A 16,924-nucleotide genomic window follows, 5' to 3' on the forward strand; every position below is an offset into this window, starting at 1 on the left:
GGATGTTTTTGTTCCGAACACACCAGCTGTAACAATAATCAAATCAATAGAGAGATGGATTGATCCTTCGCTGCCCCCTCCCACTGGGGAGCAGGGAGTATTGATACAGAATATTCCCGTAGGAAATTAAATGAGTTGGGTAGGGTCCACGATAGGTAGAGCGTACAGGGACTGTGGAGGGACATTAAGGAGGTGAGGTGGAGTTCATGATAGGTAGATTGTAAGTGGTCTGCAGGACGAGTAGGATTGGTGGGCTGAATGATTCCAGCTTCTTAGATTCTAAGAGAAACCAGGTGAAAAATTGACAAAGACTGAAGAATGTGGATTTACCCGCTGTATCGCAACTGTGTGCTGCTCCCATATCAGAGTTTCCTCCATCTCTGTGAGCTGTGAAGAAAATACAGATTATTATTAAATTAAAGTTGCAAAGAAGAGAACTTTTTACTGCTCTTTCTCCGACCTCTCCATTGAGGACGATATCTCATCCTCGGACACACTTCCCCAGACATTGACTCTTCCTCGGACACACTTCCTCAGACATTGACTGTTCCTCGGACACACTTCCCCAGACATTGACTCTTTCTCGGACACACTTCCCCAGACATTGACTCTTCCTCGGACACACTTCCCCAGACAGTGACTCTTCCTCGGACACACTTCCCCAGACATTGACTCTTCCTCGGATACACTTCCCCAGACATTGACTCTTCCTCGGACACACTTCCCCAGACATTGACTCTTCCTCGGATACACTTCCCCAGACATTAACTCTTCCTCGGACACACTTCCCCAGACATTGACTCTTCCTCGGACACACTTCCCCAGCCATTGACTCTTCCTCGGATACACTTCCTCAGACATTGACTCTTCCTCGGACACACTTCCCCAGACATTGACTCTTCCTCGGACACACTTCCCCAGACATTGACTCTTCCTCGGACACACTTCCCCAGACATTGACTCTTCCTCGGACACACTTCCCCAGACATTGACTCTTCCTCGGACACACTTCCTCAGACATTGACTCTTCCTCGGACACACTTCCCCAGACATTGACTCTTCCTCGGACACACTTCCCCAGACATTGACTCTTCCTCAGACACACTTCCCCAGACATTGACTCTTCCTCGGATACACTTCCTCAGACATTGACTCTTCCTCGGACACACTTCCCCAGACATTGTCTGTTCCTCGGATACACTTCCTCAGACATTGACTGTTCCTCGGATACACTTCCCCAGACATTGACTCTTCCTCGGATACACTTCCTCAGACATTGACTGTTTCTCGGACACACTTCCCCAGACATTGACTCTTCCTCGGACACACTTCCCCAGACATTGACTCTTCCTCAGACACACTTCCCCAGGCATTGACTCTTCCTCAGACACACTTCCTCAGACATTGACTCTTCCTCGGACACACTTCCCCAGACATTGACTCTTCCTCGGACACACTTCCCCACACATTGACTCTTCCTCGGACACACTTCCCCAGACATTGACTCTTCCTCGGACACACTTCCCCAGACATTGACTCTTCCTCGGACACACTTCCTCAGACATTGACTCTTCCTCGGACACACTTCCCCAGACATTGACTTTTCCTCGGACACACTTCCCCAGACATTGACTCTTCCTCGGACACACTTCCCCAGACATTGACTCTTCCTCGGACACACTTCCCCAGACATTGACTCTTCCTCGGACACACTTCCCCAGACATTGACTCTTCCTCAGACACACTTCCTCAGACATTGACTCTTCCTCGGACACTCTTCCCCAGACATTGACTCTTCCTCGGACACACTTTCCCAGACATTGACTCTTCCTCGGACACACTTCCCCAGACATTGACTCTTCCTCGGACACACTTCCCCAGACATTGACTCTTCCTCGGACACACTTCCTCAGACATTGACTCTTCCTCGGACACACTTCCCCAGACATTGACTCTTCCTCGGACACACTTCCTCAGACATTGACTCTTCCTCGGACACACTTCCCCAGACATTGACTCTTCCTCGGACACACTTCCCCAGACATTGACTCTTCCTCGGACACACTTCCCCAGACATTGACTCTTTCTCGGACACACTTCCCCAGACATTGACTGTTCCTCGGATACACTTCCCCAGACATTGACTCTTTATCGGACACACTTCGCCAGACATTGACTCTTCCTCGGACACACTTCCTCAGACATTGACTCTTCCTCGGACACACTTCCCCAGACATTGACTCTTCCTCGGACACACTTCCCCAGACATTGACTCTTCCTCGGACACACTTCCCCAGACATTGACTCTTTCTCGGACACACTTCCCCAGACATTGACTCTTCCTCGGACACACTTCCCCAGACATTGACTCTTTCTCGGACACACTTCCCCAGACATTGACTCTTCCTCGGATACACTTCCCCAGACATTGACTCTTCCTCGGATACACTTCCTCAGACATTGATTCTTCCTCGGACACACTTCCCCAGACATTGACTCTTCCTTGGACACACTTCCCCAGACATTGACTGTTCCTCGGATACACTTCCCCAGACATTGACTCTTTCTCGGACACACTTCCCCAGACATTGACTGTTCCTCGGATACACTTCCCCAGACATTGACTCTTCCTCGGATACACTTCCCCAGACATTGACTCTTCCTCGGACACACTTCCCCAGACATTGACTCTTCCTCGGACACACTTCCCCAGACATTGACTGTTCCTCGGATACACTTCCCCAGACATTGACTCTTTCTCGGACACACTTCCCCAGACATTGACTGTTCCTCGGATACACTTCCCCAGACATTGACTCTTCCTCGGACACACTTCCCCAGACATTGACTCTTCCTCGGACACACTTCCCCAGACATTGACTGTTCCTCGGATACACTTCCCCAGACATTGACTCTTTCTCGGACACACTTCCCCAGACATTGACTGTTCCTCGGATACACTTCCCCAGACATTGACTCTTCCTCGGATACACTTCCTCAGACATTGACTCTTTCTCGGACACACTTCCCCAGACATTGACTCTTCCTCGGACACACTTCCCCAGACATTGACTCTTCCTCGGATGCACTTCCTCAGACATTGACTGTTCCTCAGACACACTTCCCCAGACATTGACTCTTCCTCGGACACACTTCCCCAGACATTGACTCTTCCTCGGACACACTTCCCCCGACATTGACTCTTCCTCGGATACACTTCCCCAGACATTGACTCTTCCTCGGACACACTTCCCCAGACATTGGAACTTCCTCGGACACACTTCCCCAGACATTGACTCTTCCTCGGACACACTTCCCCAGACATTGACTCTTCCTCGGACACACTTCCCCAGACATTGGAACTTCCTCGGACACACTTCCTCAGACATTGACTCTTCCTCGGACACACTTCCCCAGACATTGACTGTTCCTCGGACACACTTCCCCAGACATTGACTCTTCCTCGGACACACTTCCCCAGACATTGACTCTTCCTCGGACACACTTCCCCAGACATTGACTCTTCCTCGGACACACTTCCTCAGACATTGACTCTTCCTCGGACACACTTCCCCAGACATTGACTCTTCCTCGGACACACTTCCCCAGACATTGACTCTTCCTCGGACACACTTCCCCAGACATTGACCCTTTCTCGGACACACTTCCCCAGACATTGACTGTTCCTCGGATACACTTCCCCAGACATTGACTCTTTCTCGGACACACTTCCCCAGACATTGACTCTTCCTCGGACACACTTCCTCAGACATTGACTCTTCCTCGGACACACTTCCCCAGACATTGACTCTTCCTCGGACACACTTCCCCAGACATTGACTCTTCCTCGGACACACTTCCCCAGACATTGACTCTTTCTCGGACACACTTCCCCAGACATTGGAACTTCCTCGGACACACTTCCCCAGACATTGACTCTTTCTCGGACACACTTCCCAAGACATTGACTCTTCCTCGGACACACTTCCCCAGACATTGACTCTTTCTCGGACACACTTCCCCAGACATTGACTCTTCCTCGGATACACTTCCCCAGACATTGACTCTTCCTCGGATACACTTCCTCAGACATTGACTCTTCCTCGGACACACTTCCCCAGACATTGACTGTTCCTCGGATACACTTCCCCAGACATTGACTCTTCCTCGGATACACTTCCTCAGACATTGACTCTTTCTCGGACACACTTCCCCAGACATTGACTCTTCCTCGGACACACTTCCCCAGACATTGACTCTTCCTCGGATACACTTCCTCAGACATTGACTGTTCCTCAGACACACTTCCTCAGACATTGACTCTTCCTCGGACACACTTCCCCAGACATTGACTCTTCCTCGGACACACTTCCCCACACATTGACTCTTCCTCGGACACACTTCCCCAGACATTGACTCTTCCTCGGACACACTTCCCCAGACATTGACTCTTCCTCGGACACACTTCCTCAGACATTGACTCTTCCTCGGACACACTTCCCCAGACATTGACTCTTCCTCGGACACACTTCCCCAGACATTGACTCTTCCTCGGACACACTTCCCCAGACATTGACTCTTCCTCGGACACACTTCCCCAGACATTGACTCTTCCTCGGACACACTTCCCCAGACATTGACTCTTCCTCAGACACACTTCCTCAGACATTGACTCTTCCTCGGACACTCTTCCCCAGACATTGACTCTTCCTCGGACACACTTTCCCAGACATTGACTCTTCCTCGGACACACTTCCCCAGACATTGACTCTTCCTCGGACACACTTCCCCAGACATTGACTCTTCCTCGGACACACTTCCTCAGACATTGACTCTTCCTCGGACACACTTCCCCAGACATTGACTCTTCCTCGGACACACTTCCTCAGACATTGACTCTTCCTCGGACACACTTCCCCAGACATTGACTCTTCCTCGGACACACTTCCCCAGACATTGACTCTTCCTCGGACACACTTCCCCAGACATTGACTCTTTCTCGGACACACTTCCCCAGACATTGACTGTTCCTCGGATACACTTCCCCAGACATTGACTCTTTATCGGACACACTTCGCCAGACATTGACTCTTCCTCGGACACACTTCCTCAGACATTGACTCTTCCTCGGACACACTTCCCCAGACATTGACTCTTCCTCGGACACACTTCCCCAGACATTGACTCTTCCTCGGACACACTTCCCCAGACATTGACTCTTTCTCGGACACACTTCCCCAGACATTGACTCTTCCTCGGACACACTTCCCCAGACATTGACTCTTTCTCGGACACACTTCCCCAGACATTGACTCTTCCTCGGATACACTTCCCCAGACATTGACTCTTCCTCGGATACACTTCCTCAGACATTGACTCTTCCTCGGACACACTTCCCCAGACATTGACTCTTCCTTGGACACACTTCCCCAGACATTGACTGTTCCTCGGATACACTTCCCCAGACATTGACTCTTTCTCGGACACACTTCCCCAGACATTGACTGTTCCTCGGATACACTTCCCCAGACATTGACTCTTCCTCGGATACACTTCCCCAGACATTGACTCTTCCTCGGACACACTTCCCCAGACATTGACTCTTCCTCGGACACACTTCCCCAGACATTGACTGTTCCTCGGATACACTTCCCCAGACATTGACTCTTTCTCGGACACACTTCCCCAGACATTGACTGTTCCTCGGATACACTTCCCCAGACATTGACTCTTCCTCGGACACACTTCCCCAGACATTGACTCTTCCTCGGACACACTTCCCCAGACATTGACTGTTCCTCGGATACACTTCCCCAGACATTGACTCTTTCTCGGACACACTTCCCCAGACATTGACTGTTCCTCGGATACACTTCCCCAGACATTGACTCTTCCTCGGATACACTTCCTCAGACATTGACTCTTTCTCGGACACACTTCCCCAGACATTGACTCTTCCTCGGACACACTTCCCCAGACATTGACTCTTCCTCGGATGCACTTCCTCAGACATTGACTGTTCCTCAGACACACTTCCCCAGACATTGACTCTTCCTCGGACACACTTCCCCAGACATTGACTCTTCCTCGGACACACTTCCCCAGACATTGACTCTTCCTCGGACACACTTCCCCCGACATTGACTCTTCCTCGGATACACTTCCCCAGACATTGACTCTTCCTCGGACACACTTCCCCAGACATTGGAACTTCCTCGGACACACTTCCCCAGACATTGACTCTTCCTCGGACACACTACCCCAGACATTGACTCTTCCTCGGACACACTTCCCCAGACATTGGATCTTCCTCGGACACACTTCCTCAGACATTGACTCTTCCTCGGACACACTTCCCCAGACATTGACTGTTCCTCGGACACGCTTCCCCAGACATTGACTCTTCCTCGGACACACTTCCCCAGACATTGACTCTTCCTCGGACACACTTCCCCAGACATTGACTCTTCCTCGGACACACTTCCTCAGACATTGACTCTTCCTCGGACACACTTCCCCAGACATTGACTCTTTCTCGGACACACTTCCCCAGACATTGACTCTTCCTCGGACACACTTCCCCAGACATTGACCCTTTCTCGGACACACTTCCCCAGACATTGACTGTTCCTCGGATACACTTCCCCAGACATTGACTCTTTCTCGGACACACTTCCCCAGACATTGACTCTTCCTCGGACACACTTCCTCAGACATTGACTCTTCCTCGGACACACTTCCCCAGACATTGACTCTTCCTCGGACACACTTCCCCAGACATTGACTCTTCCTCGGACACACTTCCCCAGACATTGACTCTTTCTCGGACACACTTCCCCAGACATTGGAACTTCCTCGGACACACTTCCCCAGACATTGACTCTTTCTCGGACACACTTCCCAAGACATTGACTCTTCCTCGGACACACTTCCCCAGACATTGACTCTTTCTCGGACACACTTCCCCAGACATTGACTCTTCCTCGGATACACTTCCCCAGACATTGACTCTTCCTCGGATACACTTCCTCAGACATTGACTCTTCCTCGGACACACTTCCCCAGACATTGACTGTTCCTCGGATACACTTCCCCAGACATTGACTCTTCCTCGGATACACTTCCTCAGACATTGACTCTTTCTCGGACACACTTCCCCAGACATTGACTCTTCCTCGGACACACTTCCCCAGACATTGACTCTTCCTCGGATACACTTCCTCAGACATTGACTGTTCCTCAGACACACTTCCCCAGACATTGACTCTTCCTCGGACACACTTCCCCAGACATTGACTCTTCCTCGGACACACTTCCCCAGACATTGACTCTTCCTCGGACACACTTCCCCCGACATTGACTCTTCCTCGGATACACTTCCCCAGACATTGACTCTTCCTCGGACACACTTCCCCAGACATTGACTCTTCCTCGGACACACTTCCCCAGACATTGACTCTTCCTCGGACACACTTCCCCAGACATTGGAACTTCCTCGGACACACTTCCCCAGACATTGACTCTTCCTCGGACACACTTCCCCAGACATTGACTCTTCCTCGGACACACTTCCCCAGACATTGGAACTTCCTCGGACACACTTCCTCAGACATTGACTCTTCCTCGGACACACTTCCCCAGACATTGACTGTTCCTCGGACACACTTCCCCAGACATTGACTCTTCCTCGGACACACTTCCCCAGACATTGACTCTTCCTCGGACACACTTCCCCAGACATTGACTCTTCCTCGGACACACTTCCTCAGACATTGACTCTTCCTCGGACACACTTCCCCAGACATTGACTCTTCCTCGGACACACTTCCCCAGACATTGACTCTTCCTCGGACACACTTCCCCAGACATTGACTCTTTCTCGGACACACTTCCCCAGACATTGACTGTTCCTCGGATACACTTCCCCAGACATTGACTCTTTCTCGGACACACTTCCCCAGACATTGACTCTTCCTCGGACACACTTCCTCAGACATTGACTCTTCCTCGGACACACTTCCCCAGGCATTGACTCTTCCTCGGACACACTTCCCCAGACATTGACTCTTCCTCGGACACACTTCCGCAGACATTGACTCTTTCTTGGACACACTTCCCCAGACATTGGAACTTCCTCGGACACACTTCCCCAGACATTGACTGTTCCTCGGATACACTTCCCCAGACATTGACTCTTCCTCGGACACACTTCCCCAGACATTGACTCTTCCTCGGACACACTTCCCCAGACATTGACTGTTCCTCAGATACACTTCCCCAGACATTGACTCTTCCTCGGACACACTTCCCCAGACATTGACTCTTCCTCGGACACACTTCCCCAGACATTGACTGTTCCTCGGATACACTTCCCCAGACATTGACTCTTTCTCGGACACACTTCCCCAGACATTGACTGTTCCTCGGATACACTTCCCCAGACATTGACTCTTCCTCGGATACACTTCCTCAGACATTGACTCTTTCTCGGACACACTTCCCCAGACATTGACTCTTCCTCGGACACACTTCCCCAGACATTGACTCTTCCTCGGATACACTTCCTCAGACATTGACTGTTCCTCAGACACACTTCCCCAGACATTGACTCTTCCTCGGACACACTTCCCCAGACATTGACTCTTCCTCGGACACACTTCCCCAGGCATTGACTCTTCCTCGGACACACTTCCCCCGACATTGAATCTTCCTCGGATACACTTCCCCAGACATTGACTCTTCCTCGGACACACTTCCCCAGACATTGACTCTTCCTCGGACACACTTCCCCAGACATTGACTCTTCCTTGGACACACTTCCCCAGACATTGGAACTTCCTCGGACACACTTCCCCAGACATTGACTCTTCCTCGGACACACTTCCCCAGACATTGACTCTTGCTCGGACACACTTCCCCAGACATTGGAACTTCCTCGGACACACTTCCTCAGACATTGACTCTTCCTCGGACACACTTCCCCAGACATTGACTGTTCCTCGGACACACTTCCCCAGACATTGACTCTTCCTCGGATACACTTCCCCAGACATTGACTCTTCCTCAGACACACTTCCTCAGACATTGACTGTTCCTCGGACACACTTCCCCAGACATTGACTCTTCCTCGGACACACTTCCCCAGACATTGACTCTTTCTCGGACACACTTCCCCAGACATTGACTCTTCCTCGGACACACTTCCCGAGACATTGACTCTTCCTCGGACACACTTCCCCAGACATTGACTCTTCCTCGGATACACTTCCTCAGACATTGACTCTTCCTCGGACACACTTCCCCAGACAATGACTCTTGCTGTATACATGTCCCTGGTTGCTGACTCTTGCTGGGGTACAGTTCCCTGGTCTCTGACTCTTGCTGGGGTACAGTTCCCTGGGCACTGAGTCTTGCTGGGGTACAGTTCCCTGGGCGCTGACTCTTGCTGGAGTACAGTTCTCTGGGCCCTGACTCTTGCTGGGGTACAGTTCCCTGGGCCCTGACTCTTGCAGGGGTACCGTTCCCTGGGCCCTGAGTCTTGCTGGGGTACAGTTCCCTGGGTCCTGACTCTTGCTGGGGTACTGTTCTCTGGGCCCTGACTCTTGCTGGGGTAGAGTTCCCTGGGCCCTGACTCTTGCAGGGGTACCGTTCCCTGGGCCCTGAGTCTTGCTGGGGTACAGTTCCCTGGGTCCTGACTCTTGCTGGGGTACTGTTCTCTGGGCCCTGACTCTTGCTGGGGTAGAGTTCCCTTGGCACTGAGTCTTGCTAGGGTACAGTTTCCTGGGCACTGATTCCTTTCCTTGGGTGCTGACTTTTTCTAGGGTGTGGTACTATGGGTTTCAGGTGCCCTCCTTTATGTCGCTCAATTGCCCATTTTTAATTTTTGAGAGTATACATTGGGTGTTGGCAGGCTCTTCCACCTTGAAGGCCATCATAGCTGTGACTCACCTGACATCCACACAAATGCACTTTCCAGCAGGAATCAGTAGGTTTGATCAGGAGTGGGCGTCTTTGCTGACTTCCTTCCCTTGATCCTGAGATGCCTCAATTACCATCCCAGCTGAGCAAACCAGCAGGGCGGTTAGAGGATGGAACTTGGTCTTTCTCACCTGTGTTGCTCAGTTTGACATTGACAGCAAATTTACCAACTGAATCACAGCGGCTGGAATATCTTATTACAACACAAAGCCTTCATTACACAGTTATTGGTTGAACATTTTCTATATAACTTTCTTTGGTAGCACCTCAGAATCAAAAAGGTTGTGGGTTCAAATTCCACTCCCAGCCTTGAGCATATAATCCAGGCAGCACGGTGGCATAGTGGTTAGCACTGTTGCCTCACAGCGCCAGAGACCCGGGTTCAAATCCGGCCTTGGGCGACTGTCTGTGTGGAGTTTGCACATTCTCCCCGTGTTTGCGTGGGTTTTCTCCGGGTGCTCCGGTTTCCTCCCACAGTCCAAAGATGTGCGGGTTAGGTTGATCGGCTATGATAAATTGACCCTTAGTGTTAGGGGGATTAAATACATGGGGTTACAGGGATAGGGTGGGATATGTGTTGGTGTAGGGGTTACGGGGATCGGGTGGGATATGTGTCGGTGCAGGCTCGATGGGCCGAAATGGCCTCTATCTGCACTGTGGGGTTTCTGTGATTCTGTGTAGTGCTGAAGGAGGTTCAATTGAGGCCTGTTCTGCTGGATGTTAAATATCCCTGGCACAACTCAAAGAAGAGCAGGCAATTTCCCCATGTTCTGGACAACATTCCTCTACCAAACACAAATTAACTGGTAATTCATTTAATTGTTTGTGGCATCTGCTACAGTCACAAAAAGTAATTTGCTAAAGTGAATCAGTTTGCAATGAAATATGATATGATGCTACATCAACAAAGTATTTAATTCTTCCTAATACCCTCATGCAGACAGAGATGTAGAAAGATATTCTCATCTGACCTCAAAGTTAATGCAACAGCAAACTCCAGGAGAGCAATCTTATCCTCCGATCAACATTATTCAACCTGAACCCAGTGCATTCCAGGAATGTCAGACCCATTGTTCTAGCAAGGTTGAAGCTATAACTTGCTGTACTGTAGCAATGTCTTTAGTTAACCCACTCAGCTTCAGTACGTTTCAAAATCCAACATTGCCCAAGTGACTCTAAAATCAGTTCCTCAGCACGGGCACAACAAACATCAACTACCTACCAAATTGGTTGGGGGGTGGGTGGGGGAGTGAAAGAGAGGGGGAAATTTCCAGCCTCACTTGAAACCTACTAATTTGTTCAAGTATCAGCTTGGCTCAGTTGGTAGCACTCCTCCCTCTAAATCAGAAGGTCGTGGGTTCAAGACACACTCAAGACCTTGAGCACATAATCCACGCTGACATTTCAGATCAGTACTGAGGGAGTCCTGCCTTGTCAGAGGTGCAATCTTTCAGATAAGACATTAAACCTGTGGATGTGAAAGATCCCATGGCACTATTCGAAGATGAGAAGTGAGTTCTCCTGGACTCCTGGCCAACATTTGTCCCTCAACCAGCACCACCAGAACAGATTAAGTGGGCATTTATCTCACTGCTGCTTGTGGCATCTTGCTGTGCGCAAATTGGCAGCTGGGTTTGCCTACAGAACAGTGACTGCACTTCAAAGGTAATTCGTCGACTACGCATTGTTTTGGGATGTCCCAAGGATGTGAAAGCATTTTCTTCTAATCTGCTCCCTCAGTGGCTCAGCGGCTCAATGAGCCACCCGGTGTAGTACGAGCCATACAGATCAGAAGGCCAGAGGTCTGTGTTGAGTTACTTGATCTCAGTTGGGGAGCAGTTCAGATGCTTCAATTAACCACAATGTCCTGGGTGAGGAAAGGACAAATCATCCAGGGTTCCTGCTCCTGATCACTGTCTGGTAATCCCTGTTGGAATCTTTCCTCTCCTGTCCACACAGGGCCACATCTTCCATTTATCCTGTGCCAGTAGGGAAGGAAGTCTGCTGTCCTTACCCGGTCTGGCCTATATGTGACTCCAGAACCACAATGTGGTTGACTTTTAACTGCCCTCTGAAATGGCCCAGCAAGCCACTCAGTTGTATTCAAGGTGGCGAGGGCAATTAGGGATGGGCAATAAATGCTGGCCTTGCCAGCGACGTCCTCATCCCGTGACTGAATTTTAAAAAAAAGTACTCCCAACGTGTGCCACCAGAGTTAAATAAATATGGCAGGTTTATCTTTGGTGTTGCGATGGCTGTGTGATTTCTACGCCTGGGGCAGTAGCCAATATAAAAATGTCCAGATAACATTTTCCTTGAAGCTGGAAAGCTATTCTGCAGCACACAATTGCTCAACAATCTGGAAAACAGAATTTTGCCCTAGGTGAGACTTTTAGTATAACACAGCAGCAATAACAAAATATAATGAGAATTTCTGGATGATTACTTGTGGTTGTCGAGATTATAATTAGAGATAACCAAATCAGTTTTGTTTGGCCATGTGCTGCAAGGATGGTGCAGCTATCGCTAACCGGTGTTCTTACACCAAAAGAAGTGGAAGTTCAGATATCTAGACCTCCATTTAGAGTTCACTTCGATGGCCCAGGTGTGAAATATGCTGCCACGTGTGGTACTGACCCATGCAGAGTGGCCCCAGGTTCAATCCTTGTTCTGTGGTGGGTTAGCTGATCTCAGATGGGGCAGCAGTTGGGCTGCAACAATTGGGCTCAGTGCCCTGGTGTACGGTGGGGGAGGAATAATTATAAATGAGATGCAAGTTCTAGGCGGGTTAAAAGGGCTCAAAACACATACATCCCCAGAGATAGAAGGTATTTATCTCAGAGTGCTGAGAAAGACTAGGGAGGAGATTTGTGAGGTATTGACAATCATTATGAGGGAGTCAATGAACACTGGGGAGGTGCGAGTAGATTGGAAACAGGCTAATGTGTTGCCCATGTTCAAAAGTGTGACAAAACAAGACAAAGGAAACGACAGACCTATTCGTCTTACTTCCTTTTGCGTAAAACAATGGAATCAATTATCAGGAGTAAATTTGAGGAATATCTGTACAACAATAACCTGGTTAACAGCAGTCAGTATGTATTCAGAAAGAGGAGGTCCTGCTTGAAGAACCTCCTCGACTTCTTTGAGGAAGTCACAACCCAAGTTGACTGTTGTAAGCACTGTGACATGGCAAAATCCAAAACTCCACAAGGATTTTGATAAAGTTCCCACACGAAAGGCTATTCATTAAACTCAAAGCTGTAGGGATTCAGGGTAAAGCCTGGGAATGGATAAGAAACTGGCTGAAAGTTAGGAAACAAGTACTCATTAGATGAGTTATGGCAGAGTGGGAAGAGTGAGTGCCTCAAGGCAATGCTGGGACCACTACTGTTTCTAATTTGCATAAATGACATGGGTTCATAAACTCAATGCAAAGTGGTCAAGTTTGCAGCTGCTACCAAACTAGAAGGAGCAGCAATCAGCAAAGCCAATAGGATGGTGAACTACACAGTCAAAACAGTAGAATGTAGTCAGAGGAGGTAATAATCAAACTGTTTGTGCTCTGTTCAGACGGCATCTTGAATACTGTGTCCAGTTCTGGTCGACAAGAAATAAGAGAGACATTCAAGCACTAGAGGCAGCGCAGAGAACTACCACGCTGATCCCCAGTGTCAGGGCCTGAACAAACTTGAACTTTTTAACCTCGAAATGAGGCATCTAAGAGGTGGTCTTATAGAGGAATATAAGTTTGTGCAGGGTGTAGAAAAAGTTAAATTAGAATATTATTTTAAATTAAACTGCAGATGTAGAACAAGTAACCCTCATCCATGCCTTTGTTACCTCCTGAGAATTCCTGGCTGGCCTCCCATCTTCCATGAACTCATCCCAAACTCTGCTGCACACATCCCAAACCGCATCAAGTCCTGTTCACCTATCGCACCGTGCTCGCTGACCTACATTGGCTCTCGCTCCGGCAACACCTCGATTTTAAAATTCTCATCCTTCTTTTCAAATCCCTCCATGGTCTCGCGCCTCCCTATCTCTGTAACCTTCTACAGCCTCCCGCCCGAGATCTCTGCTTTTCTCCAATTCTGGCCTCTTGCACATCCCCGATTTTCTTCGCTCCACCATTGGTGGCCGTGCCTTCAGCTGTCTGGACCCTAAGCTTTGAAATTCCCTCCGTAAGCCTCTCCACCTCTCTACTTCTCTCTCTCCTCCTTTAAGACGCTTCTTAAAACCTATCTCTTTGACCAAGCTTTTGGTCACCTGTCCTAATAAATCTTTTTGTGACTCAGTGTCAAATTTTATTTGATAACGCTCCTGTGAAGCGCCTTGGGATGCTTTACTACGTAAAAGGTGTTATATAAATGCAAGCTGTTGGTGTTGACACAAGTTCAAACTACTAAAAGGTAATTTTAGGATTGAAAATGCTTCACACAAAGAGTGGTCAATATGTGGAATAAACTTTCAGATATAGTGGAAGCAAAAATCTTGAAATCATTTAAGAAACAACTTGATGTTACAATGGACGTGGGAACGCTAGGATCTCTCTGGATGGATGGACAAAGATGGGCCGAATGGCCTTCCTCTTCCATAATTATCCTGTGATTTTGTGGTTCGTACTTCTGATCACTAACAGTGATCTCTGCTGTTCATGTGTGTACATGTCAGGTGATACAGAATTGGGCTTGGCTTTGATGCCTTCCACAGTTGAAGAGTCACTGTCTAGGTTCCCACATGAAGGCCCCTTTCATTAGAGAACAGCTGGCACCCATGGGACCATACCCCAGAAAAAGTTAGTGCCATCAGGAGAGGAACAGACAGAACTGAGAAGAGAAAATTGGTGTTTCGGCCATGATTCTTCAGTACAGTGACGGAAGCTGCATGCCAAGTGGGAGGCTAGCTGTCCCGAGTGAAAGGCAGTGGCCGAGCTACTGCTGAAGTATCTGTACTAGCAGCATGCTAAAATTAGGCAACAGGCTTTAATCATTGGTTCTTTCAAAGCAGTGTTCTGTACTAGCCTGGGGGTGGCTGGAGTTAGGTAGAGAATGACAGCTGAACTGAACTCCAACTCAAACTCTCCATTACAGGAAACTTTGTTATATCCGGCACCGATGGGACCGAGCTGTTGCCGATCTATCAAAACTGCCGGACATACAAAGTTAATGTTGAAGCATACGGAGATTTCTCCGTATCTGACAACAAACACTGTTGCTTAGCAACAGCTTCAAACAGTCGGCCCGTACCTTGGAAGCGTCTCTGTAGCTTAGCAACAGCTTCAGAGAGACTTTCCAAAGCCTGACTGTTGGAAAAAAAAAGCCACGAGAAGAAAAACAACCTAACAGAACGGCTCCTGATTTCTGCCGGTAGATCGAGGTTTCCGGACATACAACCTCCAGGTAAACCAAAGTCTCCTGTATTACCATATGCAAGGCAGTTCTAAATCTTTATAAGAACATAAGAAATAGGAGCAGGAATAGGCCATTTGGCCCTTCGAGCCTTCTCCACCATTCAATAAGATCATGGCTGATCTTCTACCTCAACACCTTCCCGCACTATCCCCATATTCCTTGATTCCCACAAATCTATCGATCTCTGTCTTTAATATACTCAACGACTGAGCATCCACAGCTCTCTGGGGTAGAGAATTCCAAACATTCACAACCCTTTGAGTGAAGAAATTTCTCCTCATCTCAGTCTTAAATGGCTGACCCCTTATTCTGAGCCTGTGACCCTGGTTCTCGACTCCCCAATCAGGGGAAACATCCTCCCAGCATCCACCCTATCAAGCCCCTTAAGAATTTTAAATAATTTTATAGATTATCAAAAGCTTGTGGTCTGATAGATGATCTCTCTCACTTTTAGTCTTTGTCTCTTTCTGTCACAATCTTTCTTGTCTCTCTCTTCATTTTATCAATGCTACTATGGTCAGTGTTCCTCTGAACTTTCCTCTCTTGTTCCTCCTAAGGTCCACATACCCTTTCTGCACTCTCTTCACTGTGCTCAAATCAAGAATCATCTTCTGAAATAACAACAGAAAATGCTGGAAACACTCAGCAGGCCAGGCAGCATCCGTGGAGAGAGAAACAGAGTTAATGTTTCAGGTCTGGGACCCTTCATCAGAACTGGAAAAAGCTGGAGATGTAATAGATATTAAGCAGGTGCAGAGAGACGGGGGGGGGGGGGGGTGCAGTGGCGGGGAGGGTTAGGAGGGGAGGAAGGAATTGAAAGAACACCCTGTACTTTTGTAAGAGGCAGGAAAGATAAAATGTTGCAAATGGGAATGGCAAAAATCATACTGCATGAAAAATGGGGGCAGGGATAATTATCTGAAATTGTTGAACTCAATGTTGAGTCTGACAGACTGCAAAGTGCCCAATCGAAAGATGAGGTGCTGTTCCTCGAGCTTACATTGAGCTTCATTGGAACAATGTAATAGGCCGAGGACAGAGAGATCAGAGTGGGAATGAAGTGGAGAATTAAAGTGACAGGCGACCGGAAGCTCAGGGTCACCCTTACGGACTGAACGGAGGTGTTCAGCAAAGCGGTCGCCCAATCTGCGTTTGGTCTCCCCAATGTAGAGGAGACCGCATCGTGAGCAGCGAATACAGTATATTAAATTGCAAGAAGTACAAGTAAATCGCTGTTTCACCTGGAAGGGGTGTTTGGGGCCCTGGACAGTGGGAAGGGAGGAGGTAAAAGGGCATGTGTTGCATCTCCTGCGCTTGCACGGGAAGGTGCCAGGTGAAGGAGAAGGGCTGTTGGGGGTGATTGAGGAGTGGACCAGGGTGTCGCGGAGGGAGCGGTCCCTTCGGAATGCTGAAAGGGGAGGTGAGGGGAAGATGTGTTTGGTGGTGGGATCACGTTGGAGGTGGCGGAAATGGCGGAGGATGATCCGTTGAATGTGGAGGCTGGTGAGGTGAAAGGTGAGGACAAGGGGAAC

The 16,924-nt window shown here is 49.0% G+C and overlaps 1 protein-coding gene across 1 annotated transcript in view; it reads right to left on the reverse strand.

Moving 5' to 3' along the window:
* The window catches only part of LOC147108275 (tight junction protein ZO-3-like), a 136,447-nt gene that overhangs the window by 59,375 nt on the left and 60,148 nt on the right, over positions 1–16,924 (reverse strand). The window contains exon 2 of the mRNA XM_086004834.1: positions 331–387. Coding sequence (XP_085860960.1) covers positions 331–378 — 48 coding nt within the window. The 5' untranslated portion in view covers positions 379–387. The remainder of the gene's footprint in view (positions 1–330; positions 388–16,924) is intronic.

This window comes from Somniosus microcephalus, chromosome 13, assembly GCF_052327205.1.
Source record: "Somniosus microcephalus isolate GS21.2 chromosome 13, FLI_Smic_1.0, whole genome shotgun sequence".
Classification (NCBI taxonomy): Eukaryota; Metazoa; Chordata; class Chondrichthyes; order Squaliformes; family Somniosidae; genus Somniosus; species Somniosus microcephalus.